This window comes from Terrapene carolina, unplaced genomic scaffold, assembly GCF_002925995.2.
Source record: "Terrapene carolina triunguis isolate 2854851 unplaced genomic scaffold, T_m_triunguis-2.0 Scaffold111, whole genome shotgun sequence".
Lineage (NCBI taxonomy): Eukaryota > Metazoa > Chordata > Testudines > Emydidae > Terrapene > Terrapene triunguis.
The window spans coordinates 29249681-29273075 of record NW_020664462.1 but is presented as its reverse complement, the minus strand read 5'-3'; the positions used below and the strand labels follow the sequence as shown (position 1 = coordinate 29273075).

Genomic DNA, 23395 nt, shown 5'->3' with positions numbered 1-23395 from the left:
TGTGAAGCAGACAATACACATATGACCAGCCAGAGAGAGGGAAGCATCTCTTCCCTCCTACCTGACAGGAGCATGTTTATCACTTTCTGGTGACTTGCCTTAACTCGCGTAAGTTAAGAACATAATTTTAAGTACAGATTCCTAATTCCTTAAACACTGTCCATTACATACATTTTGCAATGATTATGACAACTAGTAGGCTCTTGGTAGAGATCTCACATGCCACCCTTTGGTACACTTAATATGTATACATCTGACCCCTGTAAAATGCTATGCACCCCCTCTGCTTGTTAGCACCAAGAGGTTTCTGGGTCACAGTAATATCTAAATTAAAGAAAACCCAATGTACCTTCGTAAAAAACCCTTCTGATTTTTCTTAACACTGTAACAGTATTATTTATGTTGAAGACAATAGCATTATTTCCTCTAAAAAATAATTTTTTGCCTGAGTGAAATGAGCATGAAATGAAATAAGAAGCTCAGAAAGTCCAATGTAGCTCTGCAGAAGTGAAACACGCAATTAAATCACCCTACTAGGCTTATGGCACCAAAGAGACCGGGCATGCAATTTACCCAAACACAAATAATATGTATACATAGACATACACACACTTAAATGTTTTGAGGCACAAGTTCCATTAAGTTCTAAAGGCATTCAGCGACCTCATCTGCAAGATAAACAGTTACAAAAACTCTTGACTGTATCTCATATTCTTACGGATTCTAAACATACTTACTGTGAAGGGTTTTGCAGCCACTTTTTCATCTTTGCTTGAAATAATCTTGGCATTTTTTCTGGTCTCTCTCAAACGCTCAAGTGATGGAGGCTTTATAAATATCACAAATGGTTTAAATTCTAATGTTCTTAAATGCTTCACTGTCTGAGAAGGGGAAAATTATAATTAATTAGTAACAGGGTTTGAATTCATTCCTTGCTCTGGAGTTTGCAACAACAAAAGAAGCCTCTGCTATGACACTAAAACTATAAAGCATCTCTTGAAATATACATTTCATTCATTAGCATCCTACTTTCTTAAACAGCATTTATTCTTTGCATCGCCTATTGCTACTTGAATGGCAAGAAAAATTTTGATTTCAACGAACGTTGCCAGTGTTGGTAAATCTGATCAGTCTGGCAGAAGTAAAGCCAATGCACTGTTATGGGCCATCCACAGTGGTGGTGTTAGTAATTAGAAAAATTAAGTTGGACAAAAGGGTTTTTAGTTGATGCACCAGGGAGGAGTAGCAGATTGTTTAATAGTTGATTCTAGGAAGGGTACGACTTCCTATTGCCACATTCCAAAGATAATAGAAAAGGCTTTCTGCAGCCCAAGAGCAAAAGGGCACTGTGATAAGAGGACAACCATTGATTCTCCTCAAACCTTTAAGACTCACTGAGTTTATTCTGTGCTGCTGTTTATGCTTCACAGGAGGATCAGATGATTGTTGCCTATTAAGGGAGAGGTTACTTACCTTACAGTAACTTGAGTTCTTTGAGAGGTTTTGTCCTTATAGGTGCTCTACCATAGGAAATTCCCAAGCAGTAACTCATCAAGGAGGTGGGTGCTGAGATGAAAAGTCTAGGATAGTTTGGAGGACTGAATCACTAAAGATGGTGTCACCTCTGCAAGCTGGTCAGATGGTGTAATGCTTGGCAAATGTATGTGTAGAAGACCATGTAGCAGTCCTGCTGATTTCTATGATGGGAACGTCCCTCAGTAGACCTATAGATATGAACTGAGGTCTAGTCGAATGTGCTGTTATTCTATGAGGGGTCTGTATAAGAACGGCCATACTGGGTCAGACCAAAGGTCCATCTAGCAGAGTATCCTGTCTTCCGAGAGTTGCCAATGCCAGGTGCCCCAGAGGGAATGAACAGAAAATCATCAAGTAATCCATTCCTTATTACCCATTCCCAGCTTCTAGCAAATAGAGGCTAGGGACACCATCCCTGCACACTTGCATTTTCATAGCAGGTCAAGATGCAACCTGAAACCCACTTAGACAGCCTTTGTGTGGAAATCAGTTGGCCCTTCATCCTTTCCGCAAACATTACAAATAGCCTGGAAGAGGTCCAGAAGGTTTTAGTCCTATCCAGATAGAAGGTAAGGGCCCTTCTGACTTCCAGTGAATGAAGACTTGATTCCTCTGTGGAGGCATGAGGTTTTGGGTAGAACACTAGCAGGTCAGTCGCCTAGTTATGTTATATTCTGAGGAGGGGACTTAGTATAACTTTTGTCTTTGTAAAAGGTGGTGTATGGTAGGTCAGTCATGAGTGCTCCTGGCTTCCCCATTCATCTTGCTGAGGTGATGGCAATTAGGAACAAAGTCTGGAGGGAGCGGGTAGCCATTGGTTAAAAGGGGTGTTTCCTTAGGATGATTAGAACCAGTCTGAGGTCCCATTGGGGAGCCAGGTATCAAACGGGAGGAAAGAGGTTGTATAGACCCTTGAGAAATCTGACTGCTGTAGAGTGGGCAGAGACTGAAAAGCCCTGGATGAGTGAATGGTCAGATGTACCCTGAAAGAGTTCATCAGAGACTCTTTGTTTTTAATTCCAATAGGTAGTCCAAGGTCTTGGAAAATGGAAATTCCAAGGCTTGAGAAGATGGGAGGAAGCAGCAGGATTGGAAATGTTTCCACTTTTGGAGATAAGTCTTGAGAGTACTGGGCTTTCTACTGGATAAGAGAACTGACTGAACTCTACCTGAAAAGGTTAACTCCATGCTGAGGAGCCATGCTCTCAGATTCAGGGAGGAGGAGTTGGGAAGAATGAAGGTCCCTGAGTTTTATGTCAAGAGGTCCTTCACGATAGGAAGCCTGAATGGTGTTAACCCTGAGAGGTGGATGAGGTTTGAGCACCACACCTGTCTTGGCCAAGCAGGTGCTATGATGATAGCTCTTTCTCCTTCTCAGCACAGCTTGAGGGAGGTCTTTAGGGCTAGCGGTATAGGTGGGTAAGCATAAAGAAGGGTACGGGGACATGGTGTTATTAGGGCATCCCTAGGAGAGTTGTGACCATAACCTCCCTTGGAGCCGAATAGACAACATTTTGCATTGTTTGTATTGGCGAAGAGATCTACCCTGGTATACCTCAGGTCAGGAAGATGCTCTGGAAGACAGAGTTTTTGAGCTCCCATTTATGATTTTGGCAGAAGTGTCTGCTTAAGCAGTTTGCAATTACATTGTGGAGGCCTAGCAGATAGACTGCTGATTTCTATCTGATGAGAAATGCACCAGTTCCACAACTTTAGTGATACTGCACATAAGGACTGGAATCTTGCTGAACCCTGGCGGTTGATGTAATAAATCACTGCCCTGTTGTGCAGCATTACTCTGATTGGGTGACCTCATATGGCCTAGAGGAAAAGTTGGCAAGCATATCTACTGTTCTTAGCTCCACGATATTGATATGTAGTGCCAATTCCTATGCTGACCACTTGCCCTGTGCTTTGTCTCCCTGTAGGTGAGCTTCCCACCATAACAGACACATCTGTTATGAGGGTCTTCAAAGATGCTGGATGTATGAATGGGGTTCAAACAGAGATCTTCCACGGGTCTTTCCACCATATAAGAGAGTACTTTCCTGAGACATTGACATGTGTCTGGAGAAGATTGTCTGACTGGGGTATACACTACTCTTAGTCATGTCTGGAGGCAACTGAGGTGCATCCTTGTACGGGGAATCACATATGTGGTGACCGACATGTGGCCCAACATCTGTAGGCAAATCCTTAGGTTATTTGTGGGCTGAATTGTAATGTTGAGATTAGATGGGATAGGGTAGAGAATCTCTCTTTGGAGAATCTCTCTCCAATCGCTCTTGCTGTTTGGCGTGTACAGTAGCTTCTATAAAGTCTATTTTCTGTACTGAAGTTAGCACGGATTTCTTGTGGCTGATACATGGGCCTAAAGATTGGAATAGTGTTATGACCTGGACATTGCCGACTGGACCTCTTGGGGTGATTAGCCTCTGAGAAGCCAGCTGTCCAAGTATGGGAATGCTGATATTCCCCACTGGCAGAGCCAAGTCACTACCACTGACAGAATCTTTGTGAACGCCCTTGGGGCCGCAGAGAGTCCAAAGGGGAGAACTCGATAATGACAGTGATCCACACCTATTACAAAACATAGGAAGCGCTTGTGGGAAGGGTGGATAGCTACATGGAAGTAAGCATCCTCTAGGTCAAGGGCCATGAACCAGTCTTCTGGGTCGAAGGATGGGATTATGGTAGCTAGTGTCACCATTCTGAAGTGTTATGCTAGGACGCAATTGTTCAAGATCCTGAGCGCAACGGTTGGTCTCCATCCTTCATCTTTCTTGAGAACAAGGACGTAATTGGAACAGAACCTTCTTCCGATGAACTCTGGTAGAACCAGTTCTATTGTTCACAGGAGAAGAGAATAAACTTCTTGACTTAGGAGTTCCTCGTGAGAAGGGTCCATGAAGGAGGACGGGGAGAGGATTGGAAAGAGGGATGAAAAGGAAGTGGATAGAGTAACCCACTTTGACATTCTCTAATATCTACTTGTCTGAGGTAAGAAATTCCCAGGCTAAGTAGTGGGACAGTCAATCTCCAAAGAGGGGGTAGTCGCACAACAGCTGATTCGGAGTGGAAAGGATTGCTTGATGCCCTTGACCAAGGTATCAAAAGTGCCTCTTAGAAGCAGGAGCTGATAGAGTAAAAGTAGGGGTGTGTGGCCTGTGTTTTTGTGCTTTGGGTTTTCTCCGTAAGGGCTCCTGAAGCTTAGAGAAAGTGTGCTGATGGTACTGGAATGGTCTCAATCTTGAGTGGTTTGGGATCTACTAAAGCACTTTTTTGTTGCAGGCACATAAATCCCCACTGATCGCAATGCTTATCTGGAATTTTTGAGCGTCTGGAGAGAAGAGTCCGTATTTTCACTGAAGAACGGCTCTTTGCATGGGAGATCTTCCATGGTATTTTGAACTTCTGGAAGACCTGAGAACTGGAGCCAGTATGTTTTTCTCATGACCACCATTGTGACATGGACTTACGGAGGCTGTTTCAGCAGCATCTTGAGTAGCTTGTAGGGAGGTTTTGCAACCAACTGTCCTTCAGCAATGATAGACTGAAAATGATCTTTCTGGTCTTGTGACAAGTTGCTCAATAAAATGTATATATTTGGAGTATGTTAAGATTGTATTTTGCAATCAAGGCCTGGTAGTTGGCCATATAAAATTGGAGAGTGACTGATGAGTAGCTCTTCCTTCCCACCAAGTCCAACCACTTGGATTACTTGTCAGATGGAGAAGGCCTAGAATGAGCTTGACAACTCTCTTTCATTGGCTGCGTCAACTAGCAGGGAACTGGGGCTGGGATGGGAAAATAAGTGTTTCATTCCTTTTGTGGGATATAGTATTTATCTGCCTGCATACAGCTTGGTGGGATTGTGGCAGGTGTTTGCCACAGGGAAAGTGCAGGAGATAACACCTCACTGATGGTTCTGAAATCATCAGTGTAGGAAAGTCGTGCTGGCATTATTGTGTCATCTGGAGATGAAGAGGACTTTACAGAGGGAAGCAAGATCTTCTTGGCCTGAGACTATTGCTCCTTCTGTATATAGTCTGGTACTGGAGAAGTGTGAGGTTCTGAGGTGCATAGTACTGCAATGTGTAGTACCGGTCAGTCTGCAGGTGTTGATAGCTGGTATGGTACTGGTGGATACTGGTGCTTTTTCTTAGATATATGATAGAATTGGTCACTGTACTGACCCATGGATCTCAGTAACTTTACTGGAGAGAAGAATAAGGGAATGGACCGCAATGATAATTATAGTCTCTGGGCCTACAATGTTTGGTAGATTCCCTATGATTTATGAAAAGGACTTATGGAGTACAGTAGCACAATACTGGGATGGATCACTTTACTGAGATTTCCAAGTCAATGAGTCCTCTCTTGAGCTGAGAGAGAGAGAGAGAGAGAGTCCCCAATGCCCTAACTGGTAATGAAGGCTGGAGACTTAAGCAAGTCTCAACTTGCAGCTGTCAGGACAACATTGGGCAGGTGGCTCCAGTAGATCTCAGTATTGGAAACTCAGGTTAATCAGAGATTGAAACCCACTGAAGAAAGGAACCTGGAAGGAGGTGGAGGGCTCTAAAAGCCTTTAGATGAGATTTGGGTTGGTATCAGAAGGGGAAATGCCAGCTGGTGAGATGGAAGCTCTTGCAGGACTGAGGTGGTTGTAGGGTCACGTCCCACCTCAGACATATGATGAGATCCGGGTTCTGGGAAATAGATGGTAGCCCTGTGTGTAATGCAGAGCCACAAGGTATCGAAGTGCCACCACAGTAGTTGCTCTAGTGGTAGGTATGTTGTCTGAGCATGGCTTCTTTCATGGTACCAATGCCTCAGTACTGGACTCAGCTGGAACCTCTATGGTACCCTTAGAGGAACAAGAATCTCCCAAGACTGGGTTTTATGGGGAGATCTACCCTGCTTCTTCACTTCCCTGCTTGGAGAGGTATGTTTCCTCTTCTTTAGAGTTTTTATTCTCTGGGGCCATAGATGAGGCAGCAATGTGAGCTGAGGTGGCCTATGATGTAGAGGCTGATGTAAATGGGAGTGGGGGAGAGGGGGAAAGGGGTGGTGAAGCGAACTCTGCTGGAGCTAGAGCACGTTCCATTAATAGCTGCTTAAGTCTAGTCTCCCTGTCTTTTTTTTTGGATCTGCCTTTGAAAACCAGACAAAGCTTGCATTTAGAAAGGTTGTGGGACTGCCCCAAACACCACAGATAACTGGAGTGTCCATCACAGGAGGACCTGTGGCATATCTAAGAGGTCTTAAACTCCAGGATTTTGGACGTAAGTTGTGCTCCAGCACAAATGAAAGATCTAAGAAAAGAAGAGGGAAGGAAACCACTCCCTCTCCCTACAAGCACTAGAGTGCAAAATAAAGTAAATGGACTAAAAATAAAGAAAAAATACAATAAAGTAAATATGAAATTAGGGTAAAAAGGATTCACAAGGTGAAAGCTGGGAAGCTAAATGCAGCTGACAACAGAACGCTCTGTCTCAAGCCACATACCCTTGTTCAAAGTACAAGGTGGTACTCTGCACAGGTGCGGGCCCGTGAATACTACTTTTTAGTCTCTGATCGAGAGCACATAGATGCTTGAACATCCTACAGTGGAGCACCCACAGGGGGGACATACTCAAAGAACTAAAACTTATTCCTCTGTGTAGCTCTTGCTGGCCAGTAAGAAGTTGCTGCCAGATAACTTGCAGCCACAGTATCAAGTACCTTCCTCCTCCTGCAATCCTAGCAGTAGCTGCAGGAGCAGCTAGTTGTACAGTATAGGGTTGAAACTCCAAAATGCCAAATGCACATGTCCCTAAGCTTAAACTGAGTTATTTGAATTTGGTATAATATTTCCAACTGAGATCTTTCTAATGAGAAGACAATGACATTCTCTCATTTTAATAGCTAGAAAAAAGCCAATTGTTCACAATAATTTACCATACGCTACTAGATCAAAATTTCCTTTTGATAATTTAAAAATTGTTAATATTAGCTAATGCAGTTTTCACAGTAAGTGCAATGTTGCACACATAGCAACAATTCAGCAAGTAAATCCAAAATTGCACATTTTTTGTTGGTGACCCATCAAAAGTATTATTGATCTAGGTTTTTGACTCTGACATCAGTTTCCTAAAGCCATTATTCAACCGGCATATATCTGTGCCATCCCCTTTTCCTACAGAAAGCCTCTTTTCACCAATTTTCTAATAAGGAACATGACATAATATTTCGATTAATGTGACGCCACTGAACATTTACATTAAATGCTATTTAGACAGGGAATAATCATGTCCAATTACCTACAGAACCCTCTTTAAACCAACAGCTTGAGTGCTTCATCATGCAGGCACTTGTGCACTGGGTAAATCAGGAAAAGTGGAAGACTTCAACTGTTTCCATTTAACATCGAAAATCATTTTTCTGGCTCCTGAATTTTGTGCTGCACTACAGGATATTTGAACAATACTCAAACAAGTCAAAGGTGAACACAAAAGAAATGGAAAAATCTGTTCTGAACAATGTATTTCAAATCATATTTTATACATTTATTTCATTCAGACTTTATTTAAATGTTCAAATGCACAAGTTAAAGTTGCACCCAGACAATAATGAATATTGGGGGTGGGGGTTAATAGGAAGGGGAACATGCACATAAAATAGACACAAATGATGACAGCAGCCCTTTCCCTCTACAGAATACTACTCTATTTATCTGTTAATTAGCATACTGTATATTTAATGTATTCTTCACATTACGACCTGTCATAAAACCCTTTCCATGAACAGTCTTGTTGAAATCAAAGGATTACTCATGTGAGTAAGGGTTGCAGGACTGGACTCTTTCTCAAGAATATTTTGCATTTAAATATCAAGTTTTTCAGATAAATTCTAACCCAGAGCAGCAGAACACTGAATACAAATGTTGGAGCATTCTGTGAGTAATTAAATATTCTTCATGTTAGTGTAGCTTTCAGTGCAGTTAGTTTTTGCATTAAATACCATCCAATCTGTGTTGAAATTTCCCTTTAGGAATGCTCTATACAATAAGTATACCCAGAAATTGGGTGGAATATAAATTGAACATGGAATAAAAAGAAATGCTCTATTAACAGTCTTCTTCCGGAATCCTAACATGGAATGCAGTAAATTACTCCATGCCAAGAGAGGTGCTTACTTACATGAGGCTGCACATCCAACAAACAAACTTTGTTTTTAGTTAGAACAGATCGAACAGAGTCTATGCTTGTACCGTAGTAGTTGTTTTTATATTCACCATATTCAATAAACCTGTGGTAGAAAGTGAAAAAAAATCAGAATCATTCCCTTTTCTTTAGCAAATACTTATCAATTTGGTTAATAAGATTTAATTCATGAGCAGAAATATTTTCACTCTACATGTGATTTTTACCCTGTTTTATAAAAGGAAATGCTGCCAAGTACTTCAGCATGTCAACCTAAAAAAAAAAACCCCTTCTATTTTACCATTTTCAAATCAGTAACACTTGCTTATATTACAGTTAAAGAGAAAAAGTACTTTAGTCCAACAGCACACTAATGTTTTCCATCACCTCTTTTTCAGAACTAATGCAATGCAGTAAAAAAGTGGATAAACTAAACAATAGAAACTACTGAAATTTCATTTCACGCTACAGAATATCTGAATTCTCTGTCTCTGAATAGGAGGAGCAGTTAGGATGGTGCTAACAGAACCAAGGCGGCTGGCTATGTGCTATAAACATATAAATACAATTTGAGAAAAAGCAAAGCACATTTTGAAGTTTCAATCAAACCTACAGCTTTGTGTCTACTATACTTTGCCCTCTGAAATACTTAGGGCAGGAATTAAACTTACAGTATTTTACAGGTTGCTGGGGAGCATGATGCTACCATTGTCTTTATTTGATTTTAAATTTTTGAAGTGCTTGAGGGGAGGGGCTTCTCTCTAGTTCTCCAGATTCCTGTTCTTTTGAACAGGAAATGCCTGTACTGGAAGGGAATATAACTATAGAAAACCATTAATTGAAACACACGTTTGAAATGCAGCACTGCCAGGGCCCCTTTCCTGATGCTGCAACGATCAATTAGTAAGACAAATAATGCCAATTTAAAAGGGGCCCCCACCTTCAACACCCCCCCCCCCAAAATCTCTGTATGTTTAGCTCATTGGACAGGCATTTAAAGTATTAGGTGGTTTAAAACTGTTTATGTTCTGTTCATATTACTTTTATTTTGTTTCAACAATCTGCAGAAATTGCAGTGCTGACTGTTTAGACATTATACTTTAACATGTTTTAAAATCAATGCAGACTATACCCATTTTAAATTACTACATAAAAGAACCAACTACTAAAACTTCACAATGAAACCATTGTTTTGACTGTGGCTCTAGTTAACCTTTTCAACATACTTGTTATTCTGTACATCTGTCTCAAACAAGTGCTTGGAAATGAAAATGTACTCAACGCCATCATTTTCTTGGCCTCTTCTTGCTCTAGTCGTGTCTGTGGTTTCATTAAAAAAAAAGAAAAAGAAAAGCTTTTTTAAAACAACAAACCAGTTTTAGGAAAAATATAAAGGGCCCAATCCTGTGTGGTGCAGACTGCTCTTATCTTACACTGGCTTCCAAAGGAGTTGGGTGTGCTCAGCATCTTGAAGGCTGCACTCAGCATGCCACAGGATTGAGCCTAAAGCAAGTACAAGAAAACCTCATTGGACATAAATAACAGATTATCAATTTTATTTACTAATGGAAAAGTTAACTAAAGGGGGAACAATAAGGCTGTTGAAAAATTAAATGAGCAGCAATTTAGAACAATCCCGTTCCCTCTGCCACTATTCATCATAAAAGGAATTTGTGGAATTCCCTGGCACTGGGGACCATCAAGGCAAATGACGTTTAGTGACTGGATTTATCAGAGAGCCAAATAATGTTATGATCATTAACAACATTTGCAGTTACAGTATGTAAGGTATGATAGTAATATAATGGAAAATTACATTTCATATTTTAGGAGCTGATTGCCTCTGGTGGCCAGAAAGGAATTCCTCTTTCTCCCCATCTACAGCCTTGCACAATAGACTAGATGGATTATGGGTTTTTTAATTCTATTTTTACTTCCTCTCAAGCATCAAGTAATAGTTTTTCTTTAAAATTAGGTACAAATGGGACAAAATGCTTAATGGTCTGGTGTGGTGTGATGTGGTATGAAGGTTTTTATTACCTGTGTAACTCACTCACTTATGACTAATGTGACCATTCCAAACTCATACCTATAAAACCTTTGTACCACGCTGTCATGCACTCTCTATCACTAACTCACATATATATAGAAAAAGACGCACATACAGAGTATATATTAAGTATTTTTGTCTTATTCTTATTCTTTGGCTAACATAAAAAAATACATTTCAAAGTTGGTCCCACTTCCACTTATTAAGTGTCACTTGAAAGTGACCCCCTCCCCCTCAAGTTTTGATGAGCAATTGAAAAGCAAAACTCTGGAGACACAAAGTTGCTTGATGAAAAATAGCAATTTTGTGGGGAGAAAAATCTTGTGCAGATGATTGCACGTTCATCAATCCGTTGAGTATCTGAGGCATTGGGCAATTTTTTTTAAATGAATTTACAGAAGGGACAAATATTTGCAACTCTTGTGAATTAGAGAACAAATGTATTAATTTTTCCAATTACAAACGTACCCATATCATCTACACGTTTAAGAATATGCACATGGTTAGAGAAAGTATTGAGTTAATGCCTTGGATATAAGGTGCTGGAGTCCCTTGTTCTTAGAGGAGCCTCACTGTAGGAGGCAAAGTCCAGGAGGAAATGAGATGGAAAGCTGTGTGGATTTGGAGAAGCCTCTCAGTGAAAGGTGTCCATCCGCCACAACAAAAGAAAATCCTTTTGTTTATTTATTTTTAAATTTTTACACAAAAGATTGCTTCTGATTTTGGAAATATGATAACTGATACATTCTGTAACGAGGTACATAAATTGAGTTGCTATCTGAATACAGCTAATACTTTGCATAAATGTCACAGAAATTGTACAATAGAAGCAGAATTCAACCATGTCTGTATTAAGGAATTTTTAAAAAAATTCCCTATCACTGCTAACATCAGCGGGAGTCATAGCATGGATAAAGCCCCAATGGCCAGAGCTGTTCCATAATGATAGTGTTAAACCTAATTTTCAGGATTCACTAATGCAGTAGTAAAACTGCCTGAAACTGCAAGAGCCTGGTCTACTCTAGGGATCCCACAGGGTCTAATGCCAAGAACTCACCTGATAGGAATTTTTCTTGTAAAATTCTCTAAAGTTTAACTAGCCTTGGCCTTGAATGGAGAATACAGCAAATAAATTCACTACAGCTTGCAGCTACATTTCCCACAGCCTTCAGTTTAGAATGGCATTAAGGTAATATTTAAAATATGACAAATACATTTTTACTGAAAATTTAGTATATTTTTCATGTTGGATTCTAGATTACATTAATTTAAAAAAACTAATAGAGAAAACAATTCTACTATTTAAAATTCATTATCTTTATGTACACTGATTACAGCTTTTGCCTTTGGGTGTGCAGAGCTGCCACAGCTACAGTAGCTTGCTTGAAAGAGTGCAATTTTACATATTTTTTATGAAAATGAAATTCTTAGAACAAAGTTAAACCCTATTTAACTTATGAACATCAAGTTTTGAAAACAAAAACCCACTTTATTAAAAGGCGTTATTTTATGGTAAATACCATGTCGCCATCCCCATTCCCCACCCCCCTCCCCTCCCGCAATCTTATGAACTGTTCCATGAGTATAGCATTGCAATGATGGTGTTAATATGAATCCAGTGTTTATAAATCACATTAATTGATCAGATTTGAAAAAAGTCAACATTTCAATTCATCCATAGATTCCAAGGCCAGAAAGGGCCACTGTGATCATCTGGTCTGGCTACCTGTATAACACAGGCCATAGAACTTCCCCAAAGTAATTTCTACAGCATATCTTTTTTTTTTAAAATCCAATCTTGATTTTAAAATGGTCAATAATGGAGAATCCACCACGACCCTTGGTAAGTTGTTCCAACGGTTAATTACTCTCACTGTTAAAAATGTATACCTCAATTCCAGTTTGAATTCGTCTAGCTTCAACTTCCAGCCATCACAAAACTGGGTGACTGGGCAACAAAATGGCAGATGAAATTCAATGTCGATAAATGCAAAGTGATGCACATTGGAAAACATAATACCAATTATACATGATGGGGTCTAAATTAGCTGTTACCACTCAAGAGAGATCTCGGAGTCATTGTGATAGTTCTCTGAAAACATCCACTCAATGTGCAGCAGCAGTCAAAAAAGCGAACAGAATGTTGGGAATCATTAAGAAAGGGATACACAATAAGACAGAAAATATCATATTGCCTCTATATAAATCCATGGTACGCCCACATCTTGAATACTGCGTGCAGCTATGGTTGCCCCAGCTCAAAAAAGACATACTGGAATTAGAAAAGGTTCAGAAAAGGGCAACAAAAATGATTAGGGGTATGGAGAGTCTGCCATATGAGGAGAGATTAATAAGACTGGGACTTTTCAGCTTGGAAAAAAGATGACTAAGGGGGTATGACAGAGGTCTATAAAATCATGACTGGTGTGGAGAAAGTAAATAAGGAAGTGTTATTTACTCCTTCTCATAACACAAGAACTAGGGGTCACCAAATGAAATTAATAGGCAGCACGTTTAAAACAAACAAAAGGAAGTATTATTTCACACAACACACAGTCAACCTGTGGAACTCCTTCTCAGAGGATGTTGAAGACCAAGACTATAACAGGGTTCAAAAAAGAATTAGGTAAGTTCATGGATAGGTCCATCAATGGCTATTAACCAGGTGTTCCTAACTTCTGTTTGCCAGAAGCTGGGAATGGGCGACAGAGGATGGATCACTTGATGATTACCTGTTCTGTTCATTCCCTCTGGGGCACCTGGTATTGGCCACTGTCAGAAGAGAGGATACTGGGCTAGATGGACCTTTGGTCTGTCCCAGTATGGCCGTTCTTATGGATCATATTATAACTTTCTCTGTTAGACTGAAGAGCCCATTATTACATATCTGTTTCCCCTGTAGATACTAATAGACTGTAATTAAGTCATCCCTTAACTTTGTTTGTTTAACTAAATAGTTTGAGTTCTTTAAGTATGCCACTATAAGGCATGTTTTCTAATCCTTTAATCATTCTTGTGGCTCTGCTCCAATTTATCAACATCCTTCTTGAATTGTGGGCACCACACTGCACACAGTATTCCAGCAGCAGTCACACCAGTATCCAATATAAAGGTAAAATAACCTCTCTACCCCTTTTATGAGATTCCCATTTATGCCGCCCAGGATCACATTGACTCTTTTGGCTGCAATATCACACTGGGAGCTCATGTTCAGCTGATTATCCACCTTGACCACCAAATCTTTTTCAGTCACTGCTTCCTAAGTATGGCCTACATTCTTTGTTCTAGATGTATACGTTTACATTTCATAGAATCATAGAAATGTAGAGTTGGAAGGGACCTCAAAGTCATCAAGTGCAGCCCCCTGGTCTGAGGCAGGACCTAGTAAACCCAGACCATATCCCTGACATGTTTGTCCAACCTGTGTGATGGGCATTCCATAACCTCCCTTGGAAGCCTATTCCAAAGCTCAATTACCCTTATAATTTGAAAGTTTTTCCTAATATCTAACCTAAATCTCTCTTGCTGCAAATTAAGCACATAACTTCTTGTCCTACCTTCAGTGGACATGGAAAACAATTGATCACCATCCTCTTTATTACATATTAAATTAACATATTTGAAGATTTATCAGGTCCCATCTTGGTCTTCTTTTCTCAAGACTAAATATGTTCTTTTTAAAAACAAAACAAAAATTTCCTCAAGGATTGGGTTTTCTAAATCTTTTATCATTTTTGTTGCTCTCCTCTAGACACTCTCCAATTTGTACACCTTTCCAACTGTGTGGCACCCAGAACCGGACACAGTACTCCAGTGAAGTACCAAATACAGCGGGACAATTACCTCTGTGTCTTACATACAACACTTCCATTAATACAACCCAGAATACTACCTATTTTCACAAATGCAACACACTGTTGTTTCACATTCGATTTGAGATCCACTATAACCCGCAGATCCTTGTCAGTTATTCCCCATTTTGTAGATCTGCATTTGATTTTTCCTTCTTAAGTGAAGTACTTAGCACTTATATTTATTGAATTTCATCTTGTTGAATCAAGATCAATTCTCCCATTTGTCAAGGTCATTTTGAATCCTAATCCTGTCCTCCAAAGCACTTGCAACCTCTCCCAGATTGGTGTCATCTCCAAATGGACCCAGGATTGACCCCTGCAGGACCCCACTAGATGTGCACTCCCAGTTTGACAGCGAACCATTGATAACTATACTGAGAACAGTCTTTCAACCAGCTGACCACCCACTTTATAGTAATTTCATCGAGTTTGCATTTCCCCCGTTTGTTTATGAGACTGTCATGTGATCCTGTGTCAAAAGCCTTATGAAAATCAACATATATCATGTCTACTGCTTCCCCCCATCCACTAGGCCATTTACCAGTTAGCCATATTAAAACACATATTGTTTGCTTGCACCCAGTTTATCAAGTGACGCAGACTGGTCTGAATCAGAGACCTATCTTCTTTATTATTTACCAATCCCCCATTTTTTGTGTCATCCGGAGACTTTATCAGTGATAATTTTATGTTTCCTTTCAAGTCATTGATAAAAATATTAAATAGCCTAGGGCCATGTACTGATTCCTGCGGGACCCCACTGGAAACGGAGACACTCAATGATGATTCCTCACTTACAATTACATTTTGAGACCTAACAGTTAGCCATTTTTAATCCATTTAATCTGTGCTATATTATTTTTATATTGTTCTAGGTTTTTAATAAAAAGGTCATGTGGTACCAAGTCAAACGCCTAGAGCAGTCGAAGAATATTGCATCAGCAATATTACCTTTATTGCCCCAAACTTGTAACCTCATCACAGAAAGATATCAACTTAGTTTGACAGGATCTATTTTCCATAAACCCATGCTGATTTGCATTAATTACATTGCACTCCTTTAGTTTGTTATTAATCAAGTCCTGTATTGGCCACTCCATCATCTTGCCTGGGATCGATGTCAGCTGACAGGCCCATAATTATCCAGGTCATCCTATTTATCATTTTTAAAAACTGGCACATTATCTTTCCTCCAGTCTTCTGGATCTTCTCCAGTGCTCTAAGACAGTGGTTCTCAAAGCTGGTCCACCGCTTGTTCAGGGAAAGCCCCTGGTGGGCCAGGCCGGTTTGTTTACCTGCCGCGTCTGCAGGTTCGGCCGATCACACCTCCCACTGGCCGTGGTTCGCCGCTCCAGACCAATGGGGGCTGCGGAAAGCAGCGCGGGCCGAGGGACGTGCTGGCCACCCTTCCCTGGTGTGATTTGATGGTCTGTAGCAGACACCAATACCCCATCTTCTAATTTATCTGTTAGGACATGGATCCAGATGCACTGAAGATCATTTTTACCAATTTATCAGTGACTTGGAAACAGGTAATGCCATTTTTGACAGACTGCCACTCTACTTCCCCTTTTGCCCATTTGATCCTTCCTAAAAAGGTTATAACCACTGATTTTAACATTCCAATAGTGCCAATGATCCCAACAGGTTTCAGGTGTTTTAGACTTCATGCATTTTATAATGCCAAAATATTAGGGATTTGAATGACATATTTACAGGTCAGAACTGCTTCTATCATCACTCTTGATCTGTCATATCGCCTATGATTATCTGACAGTTACATCAGAGCAGAGATAACATGCTACTCTACAAGAAAACCCTTCCTATTCTGGGAGCTAATAGTCTGGGAAAACTCTCCATTGTATATCACCACTCACCAATTTCTGAATATATGCAAGAAACAATTGGGTCCATGTTGTGTGAATTCTCCCATTGTCCCTGTAAGATTTTGCTCCCTCAAACTGGACTGCTGGTGGAATACATTTCACCACTACAATGCCAATTCCTAAGGAGCTTTTAAATGGAAGTTTCATTTACTAAAATCTTTGTTGACATCAACTGCATCAAATTTATACTGAAAATGCACTGCACCAGAATCTGGGCCAAAATTTTCTAGTTGGTTTCATCAATGTTTATTCAAAATGTAGATGCAGCAGATGTAGATGTTTAAAATTTATGACACTAACTTAGGTGCCTAAATATGGGTTTATGCATCCATGTTTGACAATGTTGACCTTAGGTTAACATAAGAATAAAAAAAACTGATACAGCATGAGGACTCACAAAATGCATTTCTACTTACGTGGCACTGTTACACCATAATGCTGGGTATTGCTGATCAACAATTTTCGTTTAAGTTCATTCAACCCTACACCCACAGGACCTGAAAGATAAATTACATAGTTTTGAAAGAGAAGTTCTCTCTTGCGTTCAGGTGTTATTACTGGTCAATGTGAGACTACCCAATAGAAGAACAGGTTTCAGCTTTTTAGTAATCTGAACCTTTTGGAGTTGCCCATGGATACAGCCTCTTCTAGGATGTATTGTTTAGACAAATTTCAGAAGATTTAATTGCCAGATATCACTATCTTTAACCTTCCTCTTCTTGGGAAATGTTAATGAAAAAGTAGAGTCAAGCCAACTCTGATGTTGGGAGTTTTTGGCTTTTGGCATGGAGATAGTGATCTCATTGAGTATCTCCTACAAAATGATGGAAAGATACCCACAGTGGTTCTTTTAGGTCTGTCAGCAACTTTTGATAATATTATATGCAAAATTTTGTTGATCTGCCTATGGATCCTAGCTGGGAATCATGGTTTCAAATGGTTTTGTTTTTATCTCTCTGTGAGGTCTCAAAGGGTGGTTTTGGGTAATCCTTCATTAGCTCCAAGAGATCTGTCATGGAGGGTTCCATTCTGTCACTCATCCGATCCAGTTTGTACAAGACACCTTTGGGGAAGATCTGGATTTTAGTATCACTAGGATATGGATGATCTACAGCTCTGTTTTCATCAGATCCAGATGGTGGAGTGGCAGTGCTTTCTCAGTGCGTGATCAAGATTAGGACTTGGAGGAGAGAGAATCATCTGAAGTTTAACCCACAGAAAATGAAGGTGATATTTGTGGGTTTGGGGCAGGATCTTGACATTACAGCAGAAGTTGTACATGTGCCCTGAGCTTTTATAATTCGGAACATTTTATAAAGTAAAAAAAATTAAGTACCAACCTGATACATATTTTAATGAAACTTGGAGCCCTTTCTGGGCCTCTATCCATAGTCTGCTAGTAAGATTATGTACCTGGAGTTAATAATGAAGCTTTAGAACCTTCTAGTAATAATTACCAAGAATGACTAGTTACCCACCTCTCATATGTGTAGCAAGACACAAAGATGAAGACCATAAGTTTTCTACCCCTCCAAAACCATGGTCTCTCTGTAAAAACTTAGTGTTATTGCATTTATAACTTTTTATATGTTTACATAAGTTAAACACACAACTACATTTCAAGTCCCATTTCTAACCTGCCTGCAAATCAAACTATCAGTTTATATATAAATGTTTATTTAATGTAATGTACAGCAGCATCTACTGGTGCATGTCTGTAGAAAAATGTAATGTGTTATAGTGCTAATAGCATTAGGTATTTTCTAAATTTTGTCTATAATTATTAGTATTATACTTATTTAAGCAAGTAAGGTTTTATAGGAAAGGTAATTAAAATTCTGTATACATGTTAGATTAATTAGTGTAGCAGACTGAAAGATCAGTAAGAACTGAAGTAGAAAAATCTGTTTTATACTTTTTTTTTAAGCAAGACATCTTCCCTATACACAAATGTTATTTCCTCTGCTGCATACTGTCAAATCAATGGTATGCTTTTAGTTCTATTTACGTATAAGAACTCAGGTTTCACTTACGGTGTGACAGATGCTTTGGAAACATAGAACAATCTGTTTCCAGACCAAAAAACCAACTACTAGCTCTGTCTCTCATCCCCACCCACCATTTTCAGTGTCACTATAAAATACAGCTATGAAAGCTGTAGATTCTTCTGTTTCTGTGGCTACTTTTCAGAGTTTCCAGAGTAATTTTTTTCTTTGTGCAATTGCAACCATTTGTAATTGTAACAGAGACACACACAGAGAACAGATACTTAATTAGCACAGGCAATTATGAGTACATTGTCTATTCTTATTTTTATTATACTAAATTTTCTGAGTGAAATGCACAATTCTACTCTGAATGTTCTTTTCATTTTAACGCAACTGAGAAAGAGGCATGCGTCTAAAAATTATGTACTTGGGAATAAATAATTTAAACCCAACAGGAAGGGACTGAAGCATCAGGATTAAAAAAACAAAACAGGTTCTTGAGTGGAATGCCAGTAATGTTTATTCCAGGAAGTTTTTGTTTTGGTGCAATCAATCAAATGCACTTTTCTAAAACTGAATGATCCATTCTATTTATTGACAACAATTTTAAGAAAAAAAATGAGAACATTCATGTCAGTTACTGACCCATTTTGAATCATTCTACTTAAAGGTCCAATCCAGCACACTTACTGCTATGCCTAGTGCTTATGAGTGTTTGTCACTGAGTATGTCTACACTTTGAGTTGATGATGCAATTCCCAGCTCAAGGAGACATACTTGTGCTAACTCTGGTCAAGCAGTGAGCTAAAAATACAGTGTAGTTGCAGCAATGGGAGCAGCATTATGGGCTAGCCACCCCGAGTATGTTCCTATTGCATCTCGGACAGATACATACTCAGGGTGGCTAGCCTCTCTCACTGCTTGCATTGCCATGACCACACACTATTTTTAGCACACTAGCTTGATCAGAACTAGCACAGGTATCTCTCTTCAATTTGGAAATTAAACACCCCGCTCAAAGTGTAGACATACCCACTGACATAGGCATTTGCAGGATTGAGCCACAAATCATTAGAACTTATAACAGGGTTCAAAAATAACTACATAAATTCATGGAGGATAGGGCCATTAATGGCTAATAGCCATTAATGGTGTCCCTAGCCTCTGTTTGCCAGAAGCTGGGAATGGGAGACAGGGGATGGATCACTTGATGATTACCTGTTCTGTTCCCTCTGGGGCACCTGGCACTGGCCACTGTGGGGAGACAGGATACTGGGCTAGATGGATCTTTGGTCTGATCCAGTATGGCCATTCTTATGTTCTAAAACTCACACCAGGCATTTTCAGTATAAAACTTTGGACTAAGCCTACCCAGGTTCAAAACCCAGCAAGGTCAACTCAGCCTTTCATTCTTCACAAGCAGAGATGTTGAGCTACATACAGCGTATTTGTTTGGGAGGTAAGGAAGAAAGGTGTCTTTCAGTAAAAAGTGGGGTGCTGTCTGCACTGCTTGGACTGCTAAATTCCCATGACAATCTGCAGAAACAGAGATTTGCTTCAGAGGCTAAACTTTCACTTTACCATCTTCGTTGTACAGTTGGTTGCTATATTGCTATGGCTGTGTATGTTTGTCAAGTGTAACATTTTTAGATCTTATGACATAAGAGATATTAAGATAAAACCTCACTAATTTGTGCTTCAGTAACTACAACAAACAATGAGAGGGCATTTCTAGATTTGCCATTCAATGAAGTATGAATCAGGGAGGTCAAACTGGTGCCACAGGGGCAAGACCAGGGACAATGCAAATGTCACATTCTATGCAAATCAGACAGTACCACCACATTATCCTGGCCTCCCTGAGACAGGGTGACATAAATGGAGGTTTCTGCTCCTGGATCCTTCTCTTCCCCTCCCGCTGGTTGAAGTGAAACAGTTGGGCTGGGAGGGGAAGAAGGGAAGGGCAAGTTAATGGTGTTCCTACAGAAGCTTTACTGGGCTTCTGAAGGAATAAACATGAACCAAAGACCCAAATGTGGGTGGTGGGCTTTAAAACAGGTTGCTACACTTTTCTGATCTTCAAGGTAAGTGGGGAGAGCTAGGAGCCACTCTCCCTCATGAGGACAGACCTAGCAACAGCCATCTTTCATCTCTCCCGGTGCCTCCACAGAGGTCAGGCATGAGAAGTACAAAGGTGGCGTCTGCTTTTTGATAATCTGCTGAAGAGCAAACCAATACAGAAGCCTTTCCATACCATGCTCCTTTGCTTGGATCTCAGGTTCCTTTTTATTCTGATGGTGGCCCCAGCATACTATCAGGGAAACAGTGACAACTTAGCCCCATGCCATCCCAGCACCAACACTAGCAGGAGCCAAGAAAAAGCAGCATCCACTTAAGAAGCCCTGTCCCAGGTTTAGCTGGGAACAGGCTGGAGCTGACCTGGCACTTCCACATTAGCATGTAGAGACCATGACATCTGTATTGGTCTTGCCCAAACACTTACTAAAGCAGAAGCCTCATTTAACTGGACTGAGGTGTTTTCCCAGTAATGTGAGTAAATGTAAAATATTACAGATTAAAATAGTTGCCAGCATCTCAATTATAGGGCTGACTGATGCTTACCCTACTGTTAATAAGATATATTCAGAATTCTTATTAAAGAGGGAAAGGAAGGAAAGGGATCAATGAGCTATAGGTGGCCTGTTTAGAGTAGCTTATGAGCAGTGGGCTGAGAATCGCTGGTGATAGATGGATCGTTTGGTGGTGGTCCACAATGGACTGGCTGATCACATGGTTATTCGCATTTCCAGTTGATACATCACATTTATGTCAAATAAAAGTACATAAGTGTTTTCCTATACTACTATTCCATATATCAATTGCTATAGTTGCCATTGGGACATTACATGATCGCAAAAAGGAGGGGTGGGGGGGTCTTGCAAATTGACATGGACTATCTTCCATTGATCTTTCTATTAAGATGTGGTCCTTGCTATAACAAAGTTTGATTCTCTGAGGTATTCAGTATAGTCTCCAATTCAGGAAAGCATGTTTAAGTACCTCTCTGATTAGGGACGCTTTCCTGAATTGTGGTCCTGTCCATAACTGCTAAAAAAGATTGAACAAGTAATTTCCTCATCTTTCATCCTTCTAGAAACACACAAGGAAAGAGCTGGTGTTTTTAAGCGCAAGGATGTGTAGAACTTCACTCATGGGTAAACACTTGTAGGAAGCAGATATGAAGTCAATGGAGAAAGAGCTCAACACGCTGACTAGCCAGTTTAATTGAACTCATTTTAAAATACTTATTTCAGTGCACTGTTTTAGGAGAACGCATAATAGGAATAAAACCTATCATGCCTATTACTTGAATTTTGAAAACTAGAATAAAGTAATGTTAGATCAAGTCAGTAGAAATCTCCAATTGGCAGGTTTTTTCTTTTTTTAAAAAGCTTCCAACTGTAAATTATGCTTCCAGTCATAGTATAACATACTGGACATTTTCTGCTCTGACCAATTACTGCTTTAATTTAATTATTTGTCCTTGTGTTCCCTGGCATAATATCAAAATTATATTTCACATGTTACACAGAATGCTGCTACTGGCATACAAAAAGTCTTTAAAATGTTGTTCGCTTCTACTGTACCTGTATTACTTAACAGTGCTATTTTTCCACATTTCACTCAAGACATTTTTATGGTATTGGCCAGACTTAAACTGCTCCTAATATCCAGAGAATAACATCAGAATTATTGAAGTCTACAATAAATTTCTAAATTGCTTTTGTTACTGAGAAAGCACACTTCCTTAATTTGATTTATTACAACCAAAATCAAATGAAATCTCTAGGTATTCCTCAAATCAGACATATGCAATTTGTTATAAAAAGTCTACTTATCACACTTTTGCACTGCACTCTTTGTTGATGTAAGTGTAAAGTCAACTTGATGTTATTACTTGTTGTATATAGCCCACAATCTTACAGTGATTACACTAGTAGACGGCTAAATTTTAGTGCTGGAGGGTGACAAAACTGTTAATTAAAAACTAAATTTAATGCTCCCTTGGACATGATTTTTATAAAAACACAGCCACTCAACAGTTCATAACAGTCCCTGACAGAGGGTCATATTTCTTCTGCTCTGCTGCTTTAATAGTAGAGAAAACTCTACTAATGAAGCATCAACCTATATGCTACCACAAAAGACACAAAAAGTAGTGAGACAGATGCTCTGGTTACCTTTGAAAATACTAAATTAACATATCATTGTATTTTAAATTGGATTTATGAAATACAGTTTCTAAAAAAAGACTGAAGCAATGCATTTTAATTACATACCCTTAAGAAACTTTATAAGAACACTAGACACCCAGGCTGGTGCCAAATTATGAGGTAGGTGTAAACCAGATCCAAGGCCACATCTTGGTACCTGTTTGCAGCTCCTTCCTAGTAAAATGTCTGCATCTGGACAATCCTGATACTTTTACCAGTCACCAGAGTAGGCTGCTGAGGTACCCATCAGCCCACAGAAGAAAAGAGTAGGCCCTGCACTGCTCCACCACTCATCCACCCTCCCCTCAATTTACTTATTTATTGTAATACAGGTTATAGTTTTGTTCCTTTGTATTTTTATGTGCTTTCTTTATCTTGATTACAGACACATTAGTTTTGTGTGGGTTTTGTGGACTTTTCTTAAGAACACCGGGGTGGGTTTAATCAGATTCCATTTTTGTTTCTTGCTTTTTCACAGGATTGCTAATTTCAGTGATGGCCTGGCCACAGGAACAGATTAGCCTCCCAGGACAGTATTAAAATCACTGGAAGGCGGTGGTGAGTTTCTATCTTTAAATCCCAGGAAGAGATGCCTAATTCCTGGGAAAGGACATCAACTCATT

At 39.7% G+C, this 23395-nt stretch overlaps 1 protein-coding gene across 1 annotated transcript in view; it reads right to left on the bottom strand.

The window, feature by feature from the left end:
• MPP7 (membrane palmitoylated protein 7) overlaps positions 1-23395 on the bottom strand; it is a 197978-nt gene that overhangs the window by 4847 nt on the left and 169736 nt on the right. The window contains exons 12-15 of the mRNA XM_029911622.1: positions 16927-17007; positions 9947-10040; positions 8718-8826; positions 738-881 (exon numbers count right to left, since the gene is read on the bottom strand). Coding sequence (XP_029767482.1) covers positions 738-881; positions 8718-8826; positions 9947-10040; positions 16927-17007 — 428 coding nt within the window. The remainder of the gene's footprint in view (positions 1-737; positions 882-8717; positions 8827-9946; positions 10041-16926; positions 17008-23395) is intronic.